Source organism: Marmota flaviventris, chromosome 5 (assembly GCF_047511675.1).
Source record: "Marmota flaviventris isolate mMarFla1 chromosome 5, mMarFla1.hap1, whole genome shotgun sequence".
In the NCBI taxonomy this organism is placed as follows: Eukaryota; Metazoa; Chordata; class Mammalia; order Rodentia; family Sciuridae; genus Marmota; species Marmota flaviventris.
The window spans coordinates 148,021,566-148,040,107 of NC_092502.1; the positions used below are offsets into that span (position 1 = coordinate 148,021,566).

The following is an 18,542-nucleotide window of genomic DNA, read 5'->3' on the forward strand; positions in this document are numbered from 1 at the left end:
CTGCTGAAGTCTCCTTCCTCTTTCAGTTTCTAGAATGAATTGGTTCTTTGGGGGTATTTCCTCTGCTCTCTCCCTGTTCTATCCTTGCTTACCTCCCCATGGGATTTCTTTCCTCCCCCCTCCCCCGCCCCTCATCAGTCACCTTGGCCTTGCATGCCATTGCCTGCATGATCTTGCCGAAACTCTGCTTTCATCAAATAAATACCCTGGCTGGTTTTCACATGCAATAATGTCAAGTGATTTCTTCCATGTGCCTCTGAAAGGATCTGAGGACACCACTTTTCCTCTGGAAATAGGCCTCCTCTGAGAAAGAATTGCACTCCACAGAAATAGGTGATGCACAGGGACCTGTGAGAGTTTGGCTCCTTGCCACCAACACTGGTGTCTCTGTGGAGACCGAATGCTGGGTGCCATGTTCTCAGGTTTGTGGCTGAAGAGAGGCCACAGTCATTTCTACCAGAATTCCCAGTGTCCAACAGCTAGAATTCACAGAGTGCAGCCCATCCCAGCCTGGGTGGTGCTCCCTCTAAAGGACTTTAACTAAATCCTGTTAGCAGCCTCTGAAGCCAGTCTCCTCTCCTGGGTACATGCTAGGAGCACCGCCCTGCTCCCAGTGAGTCTATAAAAAGACAAAACTGGACCAATGAAAGCAGGTGGCTGATCAGGAAAGCACGTGACACTTGTCCTACTGAGATGACACAGTCAGGACACGGAGGGCCCCTTGTCTCACAGAGGGGCAGCTTCCAGCCTACACAGGTGCCATGTTGGAGACTGGGGAGGGCAAGCGCCACAGCTGAACTCCTCGGGCCCAATCACAAACGTTCCCCCTCTGCTTCAACCCGGCAGCAGGTGTTTTGCTCTACCCTATGTAGTTCAGGTTTAACATGATCTCAAATCCATACCACTGGGCCGGGTTGTGGTCCCTGTGTCTAAAGAAAGAATTGGAGGACCAGAGAAGCAGAAGGAAAGCAGCCAGAGAGTGTCCATTTGTTTCCCTTCATCTCATAATCTTGAAAATAACAAAGGAGTCCTCTATGCAGCTCTCTGAGGTGTCCGGTAGGGAGAATGGGCCCATCTGAAGCTGACCCTTCAGCAGTCTTTGCTGGAGGGCACCTTGCTGTCCTTCATACAACTGTAACTTTGGAAATAGAAACAGGGATTCCACTTGGCACCGTGGAGCCCTCCCCTCCCCGTCCCTGTCCCACACAGAGAAGTCCACAGCCCAGACAAGTTAATAAGCTTAGGCATGGCTGCTGAACTCCTCCAGCGCTTATCCTGCTTGTCTCAACTTTGAACCAACAAGGCAACCGCACTTAAGCTAATTGGGGTCACACAAATTAGAATGCTTTTAACATAAACACTCTGTTGCCATCAGAGGGATTGAAATCCACTCTTGCGGGAACAACAGAGAGATGGATTAAAGCAGGAAAAATTCAGTCATTCCCATGGGTGGTCCTAAAATTGCCCAATGATTTATTATTTGATTTGTTGTGTCAATCATGTCTTTAAAAGTTCCTGAGGCTCTTTAGAAAGGACAAGTCAAAATCATATGAAAAAGAAGAGAAGTTTCCACTTATGCTGCAAGCCAGTGTGCAGCCGTGCAGGGGTGCAGACCAACAGGAGTGGGGACCAGGGTATAATTTTTCAGGGCCATGAATGTCTGTGTGGTTGCACGGTAGTTGCATGGCTGGCCTGGTGGATTGGCTTTTTCCTTCTCTTCTGCATTTAGGGGAGTGCAGCAGTGGAATATGTGATGAGGCCTCGTGCATCAATGGTGGCACCTGCACAGCAATCAAAGCCGACTCCTACATTTGCCTCTGTCCCCTTGGGTTCAAAGGTCGACACTGTGAAGATGGTGAGAAAGAAGCAAGTTGATGGCAGTTTTTATCTGCTTGTTAATTTGCATGTATACGATATTTCATCAGTGCACTTTTAGCAAAGCCCCATATATTTTTATGGGATCAAGATTACTTTGTTGGGAGGGATGAAAATAAATCAGAGTGCCAGAGTTCCAAACCAACCAAAGATACATTCACTTTGAGATGCTAAGCTTGGGTGGGCTCCTCATACCTTTTAGAAAGCCTGCATTTGTGTGGTTTGTACCACACTGAATTAAAAGTATTTAAAGCTTATGCTTTTTTTAAACATCTGACAGTTTCAGAGAAAAGTTTGGGAAGGCATACACAGAAATTAATGATATGATGAGACAAAAGTGCTCTTATTTTTCTTCTTTTTATGGTTCCACTGAGTTATTCCACCTTGTAATATTGTGTGTATATAAATCTGTGTCTATATATTTATGTACACACACATATGTATACATGTAACACAGGCATGCAAACACAGGTGCAGAGTGGCACATGAAAATAATAACTGAAAATCTAAGACTTGGGAAAGCATACAAGCTTGAGGGTGCTTAATATATCCAGAATTCCAAAATTAAAACAAGACTAGAGCTAAGATCACTAAAGGAAGTCAGATTCCTCTGTGAGTGATTCAGGTTTGGACCTAAGATATCACACTGGGAAAGTTTAAAAAAAAAAAAAAACATAATCTCAAATCCATACCATTAAAAGGGTACGTGTGAGTCAGAATGTGCCAGTTGCACACCATCTCATACTTCAATAGTTATTCTTGCTCAATCACAAGTCACTGCAGGTCAGTGCTGGTGCTGTTGTCACTCAGGGACCCAGGTCCCTTCTACCCAGTGGCTCTCCTTGGCTCTTAGAGTCCTCCATTGATTCCTGCATCCAGCCAACATGTGAGAAGAGACAGCAGGAAGGATGGAAGGAAGTGTTAGGGGCCAGACCTGGGATGCCATTTGATATTTTCAACCCCATTCCACTGGTCAGAATCTAGTCACCCTACCTGTCCACCTGTAGGCAGCAGGGAAGTGCAGGACAGGTCTGTGCCCAGGAGCAAACTGACACAGCCCTGGGATTCCTAACACACAGGGATTCCTAACACGGTGCTTGTTCCTTCAGCTTTCACCTTGACCATCCCTCAGTTCAGAGAGTCTCTGAGATCCTTCGCTGCCACGCCCTGGCCCCTGGAGCCCCAGCATTACCTCTCCTTCACTGAGTTTGAGATCATGTTTCGGCCGGACGCAGGGGACGGTGTTCTCCTATACAGTTATGACACAAACAGCAAGGACTTCCTGTCCATCACGATGGCAGGCGGCCACGTGGAGTTCCGTTTTGACTGCGGCTCTGGGACTGGTGTTCTGAGGTGAGATCTGACACCATCTGCAGCCTCCCCCCACCAAAGACCAAATTGCCCTCTACCAGCCTGTCCTCCTCCTGTCTTCCCTACACTGTTCTCTTTGGAAACCTCTCCTGCTTCTTAAAGATGACAGGCTTCCCTCCTGCCTGCAAGTTTCCTTTCCCAAATAACGACCCAACAAGTAACGATTCTCTGCTCCAAACTGTTAAAAATGGGCTTTTCCCCCATGGAAGGTAAACTGCCTCCATTTCCACCTGCTGTCATGCTCTGCCTTCTGCAGGAGCACGGTGAACTGTAACCAATCAGCGCCTGACACAGAATGTCAAGTGGAAGGGCTCAACCAACACATGTTGACTAGTAAAAAATGTATTCACAAATATTTAACCAACAAAAATGTCCTTCATGATTTCATTTTAATTTTTAAATTTCCTCTTGAGCTATTTGTTTGGTGGTAATCAGATATTTAGCAAGTCTCTTACTTAGTGTTCTCTCTATGAAGGAACCTGACCATAAATCATCAACATAGCAAAGATCAGAAAGTTCCAGAAGGGTGTGTGATGGGTGCTTTTTAGCAGCATGGCAGTACATGGGTGCCTCTAAAGTGTTGGCTGATATTTGCAAGATTGTTCTGACTAGGCAACACTTTCCTCCTGTTATCTAATTTGTACTATTAAATTCCGTAGCAGATCGATGGTTCCTGTACAAGAGGTCAGTATCATTTTGACTCCCTTGGAGCCTGTGTTTTGCAGGTGTTGGTGTTTTTCCTACTGGTTTCTGTCTTCCTCTGCTCACTGTGTTTCTTTCATGGTAGTTTTAACCTTCAAGCCTGAGGGCCACTGATCTAATGCAGGCATTCTTCTTGTTCCTACATTTGTCTGATTCTTCTCTTTTGAAACTCACTAGGGTGTACTTAATGGCACCCCGCAACAGGTTATCAGTTATTCTGTTGTTGTTGTTTTAAGGGAAATTGCTGGCTGTATTCATATTTCTAGCCTGTCCTTTTTAGAGAGTGTGTGGGTGAGATGTTACCACCATGCATTGCCCTTAACTGCTGATCATTTTTCATAGCTGATGGGAAATGCTCTCTGCATTAAGTTCCAACAATTATTTGAAAAGTCGGTTTATTTTTTTCCTTGTGGCTGAATTCCCACACATCGGTGACACCTCCCACCTTGGGGAATGGACAAAACATTTTTGTATCTCTGGTTAAGCAAAAACATCCTATATCTTAGCACAACTTTGGTGGGTATTTAATTGATTCCATTTACATATGATTATGCAAAACAGCCGGAGCAATTCACTTAGAACTATATGTCAAATTTAGAAAGGAAGACACCTTGATATCACCTTGCTCTTTAAATGGCTTCTTCTAGGTAAGGAATGATGAGAAAGAGCTTGGGAAGGACAGGACTCATCAGCCTCCTCTAGACAGCCTACCCTGTCTTCCTGCCTCTCTCTGGGGGCAGCTCTAGCCATGGTCCAGAATTTCTCTCTTGCCCAACTCTGTGTCTGTTTTTGACACATTGTAATTCTAATGTTTTTTAAATGTAAGTTATTTTCCCACCTGTCAGGAAAGGTGATTGGAAAGAGAATTCTTGAGTATTAGATATTGAAAACGAGGCAAGAGTCTCCAAGAAACAAACTGCTACCTGACCCTGGTCCCCTCCTCTGCCCACTGGGACCTGACAACAGTGATCACAGCTGGTATTTCAGATGCCTCTCTGGAAGCTATTTATTTTGAAAATCATTTCGAAGACTTCCCACTTCATTAAGAAAATTCAGTGAAGGGCTGAACTGCAGGAAGTTGTAGAATTGGCCAAACCATTTTGACTTCAGGTAAAGGACAAGATGGTCAAAATCATTATGAACTTGATTCAAAAATAAAGACAATCGGAATGAGCTCTTGATGGCTTGATCAATACACTGTGTGGAGGGAGGAAGCTTATTGACAGCCACTGACCTCGGCAGGACAAGAACATGACAAGAGTGCTGTTAGTTATTATGGAAGTAGACCACTTTAAAGGAGCCTCTTGTTTCTTTATTGCATATTGATTTAACCAAGGTGATTAAATTCTAATTGCTAAGGACAAATCACAAAAGCATTTGCCTGAGCTGAAGAATCAAATGAAGGGGTGGTGACCCTTCAATAATTGTGCCCATCGGTATTCTTTGTGGTTTTCTAAAGATGATCCAGGACCAAAAAATAATTGGGAGGTTCAGTGAGGGCCAGGAACTAGAAATACAAATGCAATAATGATACTCTTTCTGCACACCTCACTATAAAAAAGTAATGCATAAAACACCTCTAAATATCATTTAAGCTTCAAGCTCTTCCACCTCAATTTAGTAATTGAATTTTAAAGTAATTGTAATCCTTTTCATAACATCAGAGAACATAGAATCTATTTTCCCTTGTCTTAGTCCACTTTGTGCTGCTATAACAAAATACCTGAGACAGGGTAATTTATAAGGAACAGAGACTTATTTTTCACAGTTCTGGAGCTGGAAAATTCAAGGTCAAGGGGCTGCATGCTGGCAGGGGACTTTTACTGTGTCATCCCATGGCAAAATGTAGATGGGAAGAGAGTACACATATAAGAGAGGGTGGAAGAGGAAGGGATCTGAATCTATCCTTTCACTAGGAACCCACCCCCACCGTAACTAACTCACTCCAGTGATGTTGGTCTTAATCCACTGATGAAAGTAGAGTCCTCTTGACCTTATCGCCTCTCAACACTATTAACATTGAGACATTGAGGATAAGTTCCCAGCATATGGACTTGGGGGGACATATTCAAATCACAGCATCTCCCCCAAATTTCATTATGAAAAGTTAGAAAACATTTAAAGAGTTATAAATATCATTATATCTAACACCTGTAGTCTATAATTAATGTTTTGCCACACTTGGTTTATCATATCTATCCATCCATTCCATCCTTGCTTTATATGCATTTCAAAAAATATTGCAGGCATCCATATACCAAGGAATCTGTTTTTTGCACCATACCTATATAATTTTTCTCTTCTTCAAAGATTGTGCACAATTACTATAATGTTTTACCTTCATGTCACCTTTTATCCAGGAAGCCAGATCTACTGTGCCCACATTTCAGTCTTTTTCAAGGAAGAAATAAAATTATAAAAGCAATTCTCCTCCCATGAAGGCATTCAATAAATGGTAGTCGCTACTGGTTTGTTACTAAGTAGACATTGTTTTCCTTTTGCTGAATGTATTGAGTTAACTAAGGTTTGTATTAGTTTTTCATAACTAGATTGATGAAAATTATCCATAATATACTAACTAGGGCTTAGTTTCCATCCATATTAGTCAAGATTATCATCAAAACAGAACCTATAGGTTAAATATAGATACACAGAAAGAGTTTTATCTAAGAAACATTGACTCACATGGTGATGGAAGGTGAAAAGTCCTATGGTCTGCCATCTGTAAGCTGAAGGTTCAGAAAAACCAGCGGTGTAGTTCTGCCCAAGCCTCCAGGCCAGAGAACCAGGGAAGACCCTGGTGTAAGCCCCAGTTTGAGTCTGAAGGTCCAAGAACCAGGAGGCTAAAGGTCCATGTCTGAAGACCTAAGAACTGAGAGTGCCAATGTCCAAGGGCAGGAGAGGATGGATGTCCCAGCTTCCTTAGAGAGGAAATTCACCCTTCTTCCATTTTTTTCTTCTATTCAGGCCCACAGCAGATGGATGATGCCCATCCACATTGGTGGGCCATCTTCTTTACACAGTCTGCCAACTCAAATGCCAATCTCTTCCCCAAATGCCCTCACAGACTCACCCCAAAATAACATCTTACCAGCTACCTGGGTATCCCTTCGCTCAGCCAAGTTGATAAATAAAGTTAACGTACATGTCCCTTCCACAGGAGTGAAGACGCCCTCACCCTGGGCCAATGGCACGAGCTTCGTGTATCTCGCACAGCGAAGAATGGCATCTTACAAGTGGATAAGCAGAAGACAGTAGAGGGAATGGCAGTGGTAAGAGCAACCCTTTCTCCCGACTGAGAGTGAAAACCAGGTTACCGTTTTCTACTGAACACAGTGGAAAAGCAGCACTGTATAGTGTTTGAGCACACAGACTCCAGTGCCTGGATGGAAATCCCAGCCCTCCTCTGGGCAATTACTTTTTTTTATTCCTTAACTGTAAATGGGCATAATAATAGTACAGGCTTCATAGGTTTGCTGTATGGATACGTGAATTAATAGTTAATAAGGTGAGCCCTGAAAAAATTGCCTTCTCTCCCCTTTACCCCCTTTACTACCCTGTCCTTATGGGCAGAATCAATGGAGTAGATCAGAACACAGTCTGAGGTAGGGTCGGTGGTACAGGAAAGATTTGTCTTATAAAAACAGACTGTCAAACCATAATGTTGGCATTCAAAATCTAACTTCGTTACTTACTGATGGCATAAGGTCATGTTGGTTACTTGACCTCCTAGTTTATTTGTCTCATCTCACTGCCGCAGTCTGGCTGGGCACAATTAGGAGCCACTTGTCAAAAGAAACTAACTTTATTTTTAGAACCACACACGCCAAACAAAACAGCCTCTCAGGAAAAACCCTCAGAGCCTCAACTGCCACCACCAGCTTCCCACAAGCCTCTCTCTCCCACACAAGCTTCTCTCCACCTCCCACAATCCTCCTGCTCTTGAGGCGATTGGCTGGGTCACGTGGGCGGAGCCAAAAAAGTCCCCCAATGAGCAGCTCCGTGGTCTGAAAGGGCAGGGAAACAGCCCAATGAGCATCACCGCAGAGGAGCCAATCAGCTAGATGTTGCTGGGGCCGCTGTGAGCCAATCATCAGCCGGCAGCTGGAAGTTTGCTGGGGCCCCTTCGGCTGTGGCTCTCAACATCTCACTATTATATTCACACAGTGACCGTAATGACGATGATCGTGACTACTTCATAGAGTGGGTATGAGAAATGCAAGAATTATCAATACAAAGCACAACAGGACCTGGGCAGCACTATGTAGCTTTACTTACTATTAATTATGGTGATGATTATTACTGTGTTAACGTACTATTAAGGAACTCAAGGGCAGAATATTTACTGGAGTTTGTGACTTTCCTCCATGATTTCATTTCTAGGTCATGTCCAGAGAGAAAAAAAACATGACAGAGGCAATAAAGGAAATTTGCTTAAATCACTAGAATTCTTCACACACAAAAATCAGAGCCTCCCAAAAAACAGAGAGAACAGTTGGTTTCTTAACAGTCTCCATTCTGGATAAAGTAAGATTTAAGGAGGGACTAGCAAATTTTGGTATCCTGACAAGCAAATGTTTTGATAGAAAAAGAAGGAAAAAAAGACCTTTGTCGGGAAAAGAGGTATTTGGCAGAAAAGACAAAGATAGATATGCCCAGAAGCCAGCCTTAGAGACTGCAGCACTAGGGGGGCCTGAACCAAGAACCCCCTTAAGATGAGAAGAATCCCAAACTGGGTCTGCTTGAAGAGGTAGACACACCTAGAAATTGTCCCATATATAATTTGTGGAAGGAAAGTGGGAGGAAAGGAGGAGGGAAGACAAATGAAGGAAATCAAATTTTGAAAGGAGAATTGGAGTCACTTCTGGTACAATCCAGAACATTCTAGCAGTATAGACCTGACTGGCTATTGGCTTGAACATATAAATTTTAAATAAAGGGAGGGAGAAAGGAAGGATTGTATCAAGCCCTTACAGTCATTTGTAAAATAGGAATGAAAGCTCAGGATGGAAGTTTTGGAAACAGTAGGGTTATGACCTCCCATTGTAAGTAAGGAGCTCTTCAGCTCATGGTATTTGCTTTTAGGATCCCAGAGACAACCCAATGGTAACATCAAAAACACCACACTTAAGAGTTGATGTCATCACCCCACGAGCGAATGAGAATTAAACCAATACCCTAGAGTCCACTCTCCCTCTTGGCTTTTTTGAACTGCCTGTGGGTGGACGGAGCGGATTGGAGCCTGTGCCCACCTGGAGCAATGTAAACACGCGGGGAGGTATGCCTATGGCGTGTGCACTTGAGGAAAGCTCCCCTGCAGCTTCTCAGCCAGGCATGGAAAGCCCAATGGCTGACCTTAGTCACCCACAAGGCCCTCTGCTCCAGCTGCAGGCAGTGGAGGGCTCCCAAAACCCCCAGTGGTGGTGAGGGTGTGTGGTCGCCACCATGCAGCAGTCAGGTCCAGGCAGGGAGCACCTGACTCAGCAGCCCTCCCTCTGGTGGGTCTGTTGGCTTCTCTCCTGGTCCTGTAGGTGTGGCAGCTGTAGCCCTGCCTCAACAGGAGGGTGACGGGGGAGGACACTGAGTTGATGTTTTAATCAGCTTTTTCACCACTGTGACTTAAAGACCCGACCAACACAATTGTAGAGGAGGCAAAGTTATATTTAAGGTTTTATAGGTCTCAATCCACAGAGAGCCAGCTCCATTCCCCAGGGCTTGAGGTAAGGCAGGACATCCGTGGAGGAGAGTATGGTGGAGGGAAGCAGCTCACATGATGATCAGGAAGCAGAAAGAGAGAGAGAGATCTCCATTTGCCAGATACAAATATATACCCCAAAGCCGCACCCCAATTCCAGCCTCCTCTAGCCACACCCTACCACTTCAGTTACCACTCAGTTAATCCCAATCAGGGGATTAATTCACTGATTGGGTTAAGACTCTTACAGCCCAATCATTTCTCCTCGGAACCTTCTTGTGTGGTCTCACACATGAGCTTTAGGGGGATACCCCACATCCAATCCATAATAGCTGCCAAAAGGAATGGATTCTTAGTCCCTGAGGCCGGTCTCCATGCAGTGGACACAATGAGAATTCCATCTTTTCAGAACAGCCTGCAGCTCTGAAACCTGGTGGGTCCTACAACCTTGCTCCTTTTACCTTACTCTTATTTTAACTCTGGGGTAAGAGCAAAGGCAAGGGAGAGAAACACCTGGGTTTGTGGCAACAGTTCCTGCCTGGTTCTGTATTGTGTTGGGCCACGAGACTTCCTGAAAACCCTTTGGCTTCTTTGATGACCCTCCAGTTAAATAAGGACCCATGGAGTTGTCTCAAGGTTATGGATCAAAGAAAATTTAGTCTATTAATCTAATCAAGATTTCCCTGGGCTACCTGAATGGACCTAGAACCCTCCCAGAGAGAAATGAGCAACCTCCTCTATGATCTCTGTCTCCTCTTCTTCCCCGCTGACATGACCCCAAATCCATTTTTCTCCCTCTGACCAGTAACCTTCCTAAAACATACCTCTCCCCCTCCCCAACCCCACCTCTCTTCTTTTTAAAACTCATTGCCTTTTGGGTGAAGTGTAAACCCCTAACATGGCCTCTAAGGCTCTGCATGATCTGACTTGTCCTTTCCTTATATACTTCTATACCCTCCAAGTCCTGACTCCTTCCAGTTTCTCCAGTCCTCTTGCCTGACCATCTTGCCTATTCCTATGTCTAGGGTTAGGTAAGAGCCATCCCTACCCCTCAGGTGCACCCACAGGAACCTAGACATCCTTTACCTGTGCTGAACCCATCTGCCCATGGGCTTGTCAGTCTTCCAACCAGTATAACCCCTGCAGCACAGGTACTGTGTCTTTCTTATTTGCTCTTGTTTGTCCAGCACTTAACATAATACCTGGGACCTAGTAGTTCCTAATAACATTTATTAAATAAATGATGGAATCATACTACTATTTGTATTTTTTTACCATAAATCAAAGAAAATAATAACTTATGTTACCTAATAACTTGTTTGTCCCCAGGATTCTCAGATCTTTATTTATTGCTGTGTGTTATAACAGTTCAACAGTTTGCTCATGGCTCCTGTTGGAATGAGCTCCGACATTAACTATTATGTACAGATTGTAACCTAGCCCAGCAAGAAACAAGGGAAGCCTTTGGGGGATTGATATTGGGAAGTTCCCTGAGAATTGAGAAAACAAAGAATCTCTCTGGCCTTTGCATTTGGTCTTGAGGAACAACCATCTGCCCTGTGCCCAGCCTCTCTTTCTCTTGTTGATCAGGGCTTCTGAGTTACCCTTATTGAGTTACCCAACAGCCACATTCTGGAATGCTGATGTGCATCCAACTCTGGGAAAAGTGCTAACTACACAGTATCTCAGCCTCCAGGATGTGCTGGACAGGGCTATGGTCAGTCACAGGCAACCCCAAAACATATCAACAGCTTAGGACAAGGGTCAGTTCTTGCTCATGTCACCAATCATAGTAATCCACTTTAGCTTTCATCTGAGACCCTGGCTGGAGGAACAGGGAGGGAGAAGAGTGTGGTGAACCAGCCTGTGACTCCAAAGACTCTCCCCAGGGATTCATTTCTCTTCTGCTCATGTTTATTGCTAAAGCAAGCAACACGGCCCAACCTGAGCTGGGCTATTTAGAGGCAATCTTCCAACAGGGAGGTATTGCTGGAGGAGCACAGAATATGCTCGCTGTGGAACACCTAGGAGGTAGGTGATATGATTCCTGTTTTGGTGACACTGAGTCCCAGAGATGTTACGAAATTTTCCATCATCCAAGTCCATGTTCAGGAACAATGGGAAAGTCAAGCACAGATGGTTATGACAGGTCTTGAGGCCATCTCCACCATTTGGATCCCCAACAGGGAACCAAAGGCACATTTGCTGGTCTCAGCCAGCTATTCTAAAGTTCTGTTGTGATTTGCCACTCTGATCTCTTGGCAGGGAGGCTTCACGCAGATTAAGTGCAACACGGACATTTTTATTGGTGGAGTCCCCAATTATGATGATGTGAAGAAGAACTCAGGCATCCTCAAACCATTCAGTGGGAGTATCCAGAAGGTACAGACTCTGCTTTCTCACTTTGACTTACACAATAAAGACGTTTTGAGGTTTTAAACTTTTAAAGGTTTTTTTAAAAAAATGTTCACAGCATAGTTTCCAAACCCACTTTCTTGTAACACTTGTTCCCAAGTCTGGTCCAGCAGACATTTCATGAATGCCACTCAGGGAAGATAAATTTTTGTAGGAAATCTACCAAAATATTATGGGACTACTAGGGGAGGCAGCTGGCATCAGGTCACCACAGATATTTCTACAATAGGGAAGGAGGTGAGGGGAAGGGATAGCAGCTCTTGGCTCAGGCTGCTCTGATCATTACTTTGCAATTTGCTCAGCCAACTCCTCAGCCAAACAAAGAATCTCTCTGGCCTTTGCCTCACCCACCCCTACATTGGAGCAGTTGTTGCTCATCAGTCATTTAACCAAGCTCTGAAGAGCATGAAGAGAGTCCTTTCCTAGAAGGTTCACTTAAAAAAATAAAGTGGAATAGAATAAGCTGGTCAAAGATATTGACGGCATTTATTTCTGTCTCCTACTCCTTTTCTTGGGGCTGTTATGATTCCTCCAGTTGTGAGGGCATGCTCTGCCTGCAGTAGACACTGCAGGTTGACTCACCAGCCCAGGCCTGCCGGACCATCACACGCTTAGGAGAGGATCTGAGCAGAGCATCTCCTCTCTGGGGGTGTCAGCTCCATCCTCCTTTCCTTTAGCAATCAAGGTGCTGGGTGGGCCATTGCTGGACCTGAGATGAAGTATGAGAGAGGCTAAAATGAAAGAGGGACAGTGAAAGAATATTCTATCATGTTTGCACATCCTGGCACTGAAGTGCCCCTTGGGCCTGTGTCCTTCTCATCCCAAACCTCAGTGTTGAACCTAGGGAAGGGGCCCATGACAACATTTGCTGGCTCTGATGTGCTTCCCTTTGTTGCTGAACCGTGATGTCAGTGACACCTCAGTTCAGGTCACCATCGCCCCCTGAGTGGGATTGGCCCTGTTCAATCATGCTTGATATTGCCACTTAGGACACAGGCTGAGACGATAGGAAGCATTGTTCTCTCTGTCCGCCCTTCCCAGGCTTGACTCTGCTTCACACTACACACACAACTGTTCCCTCCTCACTTTCTAGAAAGACTGCCCTTCCCTCCTTCTGATGGAGTCATTGGCTGTGCCATATCCAACAGGGCACAGTGCCAGTTCTGGCTTGTCTTTAGGACACACTGCTCAGTTCCATAGCCCTTCAAACTTGCAGCAGGCAGAGGGGAGATTGTTTCTAGCTCTTCCCTAGCTGCTTATCCCACTCGGCACTGGGGAGAAGTTTTCTCTTTCAGTGCTCTCCAGGGGTGAAGCAAGCCTCAGACACATGGATCCTTGGCCAGAAGTGCCATTGCTCACCTCTTGTAACTTCCCCAGGCAGTGAGGGCTCTCTGTCTCTGAGATCTGCAAAGCCAGCAATAACTCAAAGTAAATACACATCCTGGGTCAGGAGCGGAAAAAGTTGGGTCTACTTATTTGCTGCTACGGAAACTGGGAACCCCTCCCTCCAGTCCATCAATTTGGTTAGAGCCACATTGCAGGGAAGAAGGTGTGGAGGAACTCTGTACATACACACACAGCAGTCAGGGAGGCCCCGTTGATGGCGTTTTAGGGGACACAGTACAGTTTGTTAACAAAAGCAGGTGGAAGTACACCAGGAAGTTTTCTGGGTTCCACCAGCAGCAATGGCTCCCCTGGATTCCTGCCTCCTGCACCTTAGTTTTATCTTCTCCTTACTCCACTTTGTAGCAGCATCTCTTAGCCATAGCTGCTACTTCCACAGTTATTCTTGGAAACTTTCAAAAGGCACTAGCGACTGGGTCCCACCTTCAGGGACTGGTTCAGCTGATCTGGGTGGGTCTGGGCAGTGGAAGTGCTTTAAAGCCTCCAGGAGATGTTCCTTGCAGCCTGGCTGAGGACCTGGACTTTGCATTCTCAGGTGGTATTCTAGGATCAGAGGCACACTTTCCTCTGTAGATCTTCCCAAGTACTAAACAGATCTCCTTCAGCTCCTGCATCACTTATAAGTCTCTTAAAGCAGTAACTGGGCTCTTTTGACTTTTTTTCTAAACTTCCCTATGTTTAGCTTGGGTTTTCATGCCACGGGAAACTCTAGAAGACCATAAAGATGTTTTCCCAATTTCTGACTCTCTTTACATTTCTCTCCCTCAAGATCATCCTGAATGACCGAACCATCCATGTGAAGCATGACTTCACGTCTGGTGTGAATGTGGAGAATGCAGCCCACCCCTGCGTGGGGGCCCCCTGTGCCCATGGGGGCAGCTGCCGGCCCAGGAAGGATGGCTATGAGTGCGACTGCCCCTTGGGCTTCGAGGGCCTGCACTGCCAGAAAGGTACACCCAGGGTCTCAGGCACAGCTGCCTGGAGGGAGTGGAGGCCACGGACAGAATGTTGGGAATCACCATTCTTAAAAGAAGTTGGTACAATCATAGTGGTTTTTGTTTTTGATCAGTGGCTACAATAAGTTATCAATGGCCAATCATATATAAACTACTACAACTATGTAATAAGAATTAAATGCTGAAATACTTCTGTAACAGTAGGCAAATAGCTTCCCTAGCCACCTCTCTTGGTCCTTCTTTGAGAATCCCCTCATGGTCTCACAATCAATATAACAGGGGTTTCAGGACTAATACATCTGACCCAATCCCAGAACCTGTCCTGGTAGGGGAATGCCTATGCATTATGGTCTGGTAAATATTTTAACTAAATATTTTGACTCCTATCGGTGAGTGCTGTGAAGAGAAATCTTGCCCAAATACAGAAAAAGGTGAATGCCACATTAGTTGCTAAGTATGCATGTCCTTCTGTAGAGTGCTGTTTTCCATGCTACCAAACCACTCTGTGCCTCAGTTTTCTGAATTGTAATATGGGAATGGCCATAGCAATAGTATTTACTGAGGATCAGTGTATACACTAAATGCATTTAGAGTATTTGAAAGAGTGCTTGCTAAGTTCTCAACCCGCACCAGCAATTATTATTATCACTGTAGGTAAGAAGCAGAAAATCTTCCAGCAGGTGCTGTGAGCTATTCTGTTTTCATCTTGCCCTTGTCTGATAGCTAGGCAGAGTCACGGGCCGTGAGTTCCTGCTTAAGGGAAGCAGAGGCCATGGTCCTGTGTATAGAATAGTCCTGCCCACATATGTCCATCAGGTTGGGCTGTGTGGACCCTCTTGTTCTAAATGTCAACATGGCCTCACCTGCCCAGGAACTAGTTTAAAAACAAAAAGCAAAGAGATCTGAAAGAAAGAAGGCTGTGGCCTCTAAAGGAATGCGTTCTTTCTCCCTTTCCTATTTGTTTCCAGGCTCCCTGTTTTGATCAAAACTAGTGCTTAGAGGTAAACTTTAAGTTACAGGTAGAAGCTTTGGTATATAGTAGGGTAGGAGAAGTTGTTTTGCAGCAGTCTTGGAAAAGCATGAAAGATAACAGCCTATTAGAAGACTTAGTGATATGTCTTGCATTTAAATGAGTTCTGAAATCTGCATAGTAAATCATACAATATATCTCTTGATAAAGAAGAGGAAATGATCCGCTTGTGAATTATCCCAATTGCAATTCTAACAAGCAAATTGTTGCTGAGCTAATAGGTTACACTTGTGGAGATTTAGTTCCAGAGTGGCCTATTCATTCAGAAAACTGGGTTTTGATTTCACACTTCAGTGTTTAAATTCCCTTACTCTCCAATCTTACTATAGGCATTCCAAGCTTGCTTCTAATACTGACAGTTAAAATATAAAGTCTAGATGTAAATGAAAACCTAGCTTTGGGAATGAAGAGATCATTTGCGATCTTGTTAGTGCTTGTTTCCTGCTGTAGAACATTGGCCATAACAGATACAAAGTGCTCACACTGGACCTGGGTTCAAGTCCAATAACAAACAGATCTCACCACAGCAATGGGATGGATCTCAGTGAGGACCTGGGCTCCTGGCAAAATTTGAGGGAGTGAACAGAGGCAGAGGACACTGGAGGGCATCCAGACCTCTTTTCCTACAGTGTAGGCTAGAACCAAGATTAAAATCCAAACAAACCCATCTGCCATGCATTTTGTATCAATATTTCCTTCAGCTATGAAATCAAGATACTGTATCTGGCAAATACGGTGCAAATACAAATACTAGGAAGGCTCATATAGATGGAGGTATGGCCAGAATCCCATAATTTCCTCCCTGGTTATAATGACTTGGGAGGATTAAAGGGGCTCTGGGCCAGCCTTCCCAGGCCCCATCAGGCACACAGCTATGGGCAGTTATCCTACAGACTGCTGAAATACTGGCATCTCCTCCCTTGTAAGGATTGGAAAGAAAGGGAAGAGAGATCCCTAGAAATAGAAGAGAACACCGTAAGGGCTGGGATATAGCTCAGTTGGCAGAGTGCTTGTCTTGCATGCACAAGACCCTGGATTCAATCCCCAGCACCACCATCAAAAAACAACAACAACAAAAAAAAAAAACTACATCTTTTAGAGAATTAGGTATTTGAAGTTACACTCAAATATGTGACTGAAATAAAATTCTCATCAACACTGACACTGATAGAATTTCAACTTTGTTAAGAAAAGAAGAAGAAGAGAACACGCTGAAAGTGTTTTCATAGCTTGAAAGACCAAGATCAGTTAGAAGCCATCTTTATTTGTTAGAATTCTGTCCTGTTCAGCAAAGTGATCCTCATACATTTAATAGCTGAAGGAGGTTTTCTGCCTGGAAATCAAATCGTGCTTTAAAAGCAACGGTCTATTCCTAGTATTCTCCTTGGAAGTTAAACCAGTTAAAAAAAAAAAAACATGGAGCAAAAAGTTGTAGCAGCTCCCAGTGCCAGGCCTCACCCAGTCCCTATTGGAGGTTTCTCCATGAGGAAGGTGCTCCTTTCTTCTCAGCGAGGCTAGTCCTCTCTGGACCCATCAGAACTGTAGTGGGAGATCCGACACTTGTTCTCACGTCTGGGCAGCACAGGAGGATGGGACCAAACAAACTCAAATAAATTCCAGAGTCGGTGCAGCCCACAGACTACCATGATGATTTAGAGACCCCACTTTGTTCCTGATAGATCGGGGCAGAACAAAGAGGTGGGCATCAGCTCCTGCCCAGTTTCCTGAGAAGTTCCTCAGAAGTCTCTCTTAGTTTCTCTCCAGCATCAGCAACTACACAAAATTCAACCTTTCCCAACTCTGGAACCCACCAGGAGAGAAGGAGCCAGAGGTTCTTCAAACTCCTAGCCTTAGAGTCAGGCACCGGTAGAACCCTAGGCTTGACTTGGGAGCCCTCCCCACTTTCCGTTTGGGGTAGTCTCACTTGTAGGCATCATCTTCCACCTCAAACTTCAGCTCCCTGCCCCTACCCCAATCCCTGGACCTCTTCTCATCTCACAGAAGAGTGTCAGCAAGGCTTCCCCCCCACCCGCCCCACCAAACTCTACCTTCTTTCCTCCTTTCTCATCAAAAATTATACATCTTGGTTCCCAGTCCCTCAGAGGTCTTCTAAGTAAGTTACTAATAACTTGAAACAGATTTTCACAAAGTACCTGGAAAGGAAATTAAGTTCTGAGGAATTAGTGACTGTTTTGTGCATCCACATATCTGCTCACACCCACATCCTCTCACACACATATTTTCACATGCATAAAATGGGAGCAGGGGTCTGTGGTTAAATTAGCTTGGGTAATCTGGATAGAAAATCAAAGAGCTCTGTCTTCTGCAGTACTTCTCAGAGCCTCTGCTCTGTTCTGAATGTCCAGAAGGGGGATACAGGACATAACTATTCTTCCTGGGTTTTGCCCTGCCAAAAGCATCCAGGTCACCTGGAAAGAACTTCTGAGCCCCAGTACTTCCTTTCTTCCTTTTATTACTGAGAACAGCTTCAACTCAGATGGTGCAGTATCTTGCCGGCCACTAGATGGTACTGTTTCTCTGTAGCAGGTGGGCTGCTCAGCCCACTATAGCTGCAAGAGCAGAGTTCATGAATCCTTGGCTTCAGGCATACATTCCTCAGGAACGCGCAGTCCTCAAAGTCTGATCCTGCCTGATTGATGCTGCTATATCATTCATGCAACGTTTAGGATAGTTTGTGCCACACTTACTAGTTTCACATCATGTTTCTGAGGCTGATTTTGAGCTCTTTTATTGGTCCCAGTGTATAAGAATTTATTTTCTTCATATAGTGTCTCATTAAACAATGGAAGATTTTGTGTGTTGAGACTAGATGCTGATCTTTAGTTAGCTGAAGGGCTAATAGTATAGGAAAAAAGTTTGTCTGTTTGTTTACTTTGTGGCTACAGAATCCACTTAATACAAGGACTGTCCCTTATCCAAACTGGCAGGGACTCAAAGTGTTTCCAATTTTGGATTTTTTTTTTCAGATTTTAGAATATTTGCATATATATAAAAAGATACCTTGGGATGGAACCCAAGTCTAAGTGTGAAATTCATTTATGTTTCACATGCACCTTATATTCAGAGGCTGAAG

General features: G+C 44.6%; 1 protein-coding gene across 1 annotated transcript in view; it reads left to right on the top strand.

The window, feature by feature from the left end:
* Nucleotides 1-18,542, top strand: part of Egflam (EGF like, fibronectin type III and laminin G domains) — a 179,787-nt gene that overhangs the window by 142,436 nt on the left and 18,809 nt on the right. Inside the window, exons 14-18 of the mRNA XM_027936295.2 lie at nucleotides 1,730-1,855; nucleotides 2,985-3,228; nucleotides 7,109-7,220; nucleotides 11,909-12,025; nucleotides 14,232-14,412. Of these exons, the coding sequence (XP_027792096.2) occupies nucleotides 1,730-1,855; nucleotides 2,985-3,228; nucleotides 7,109-7,220; nucleotides 11,909-12,025; nucleotides 14,232-14,412 (780 nt within the window). The remainder of the gene's footprint in view (nucleotides 1-1,729; nucleotides 1,856-2,984; nucleotides 3,229-7,108; nucleotides 7,221-11,908; nucleotides 12,026-14,231; nucleotides 14,413-18,542) is intronic.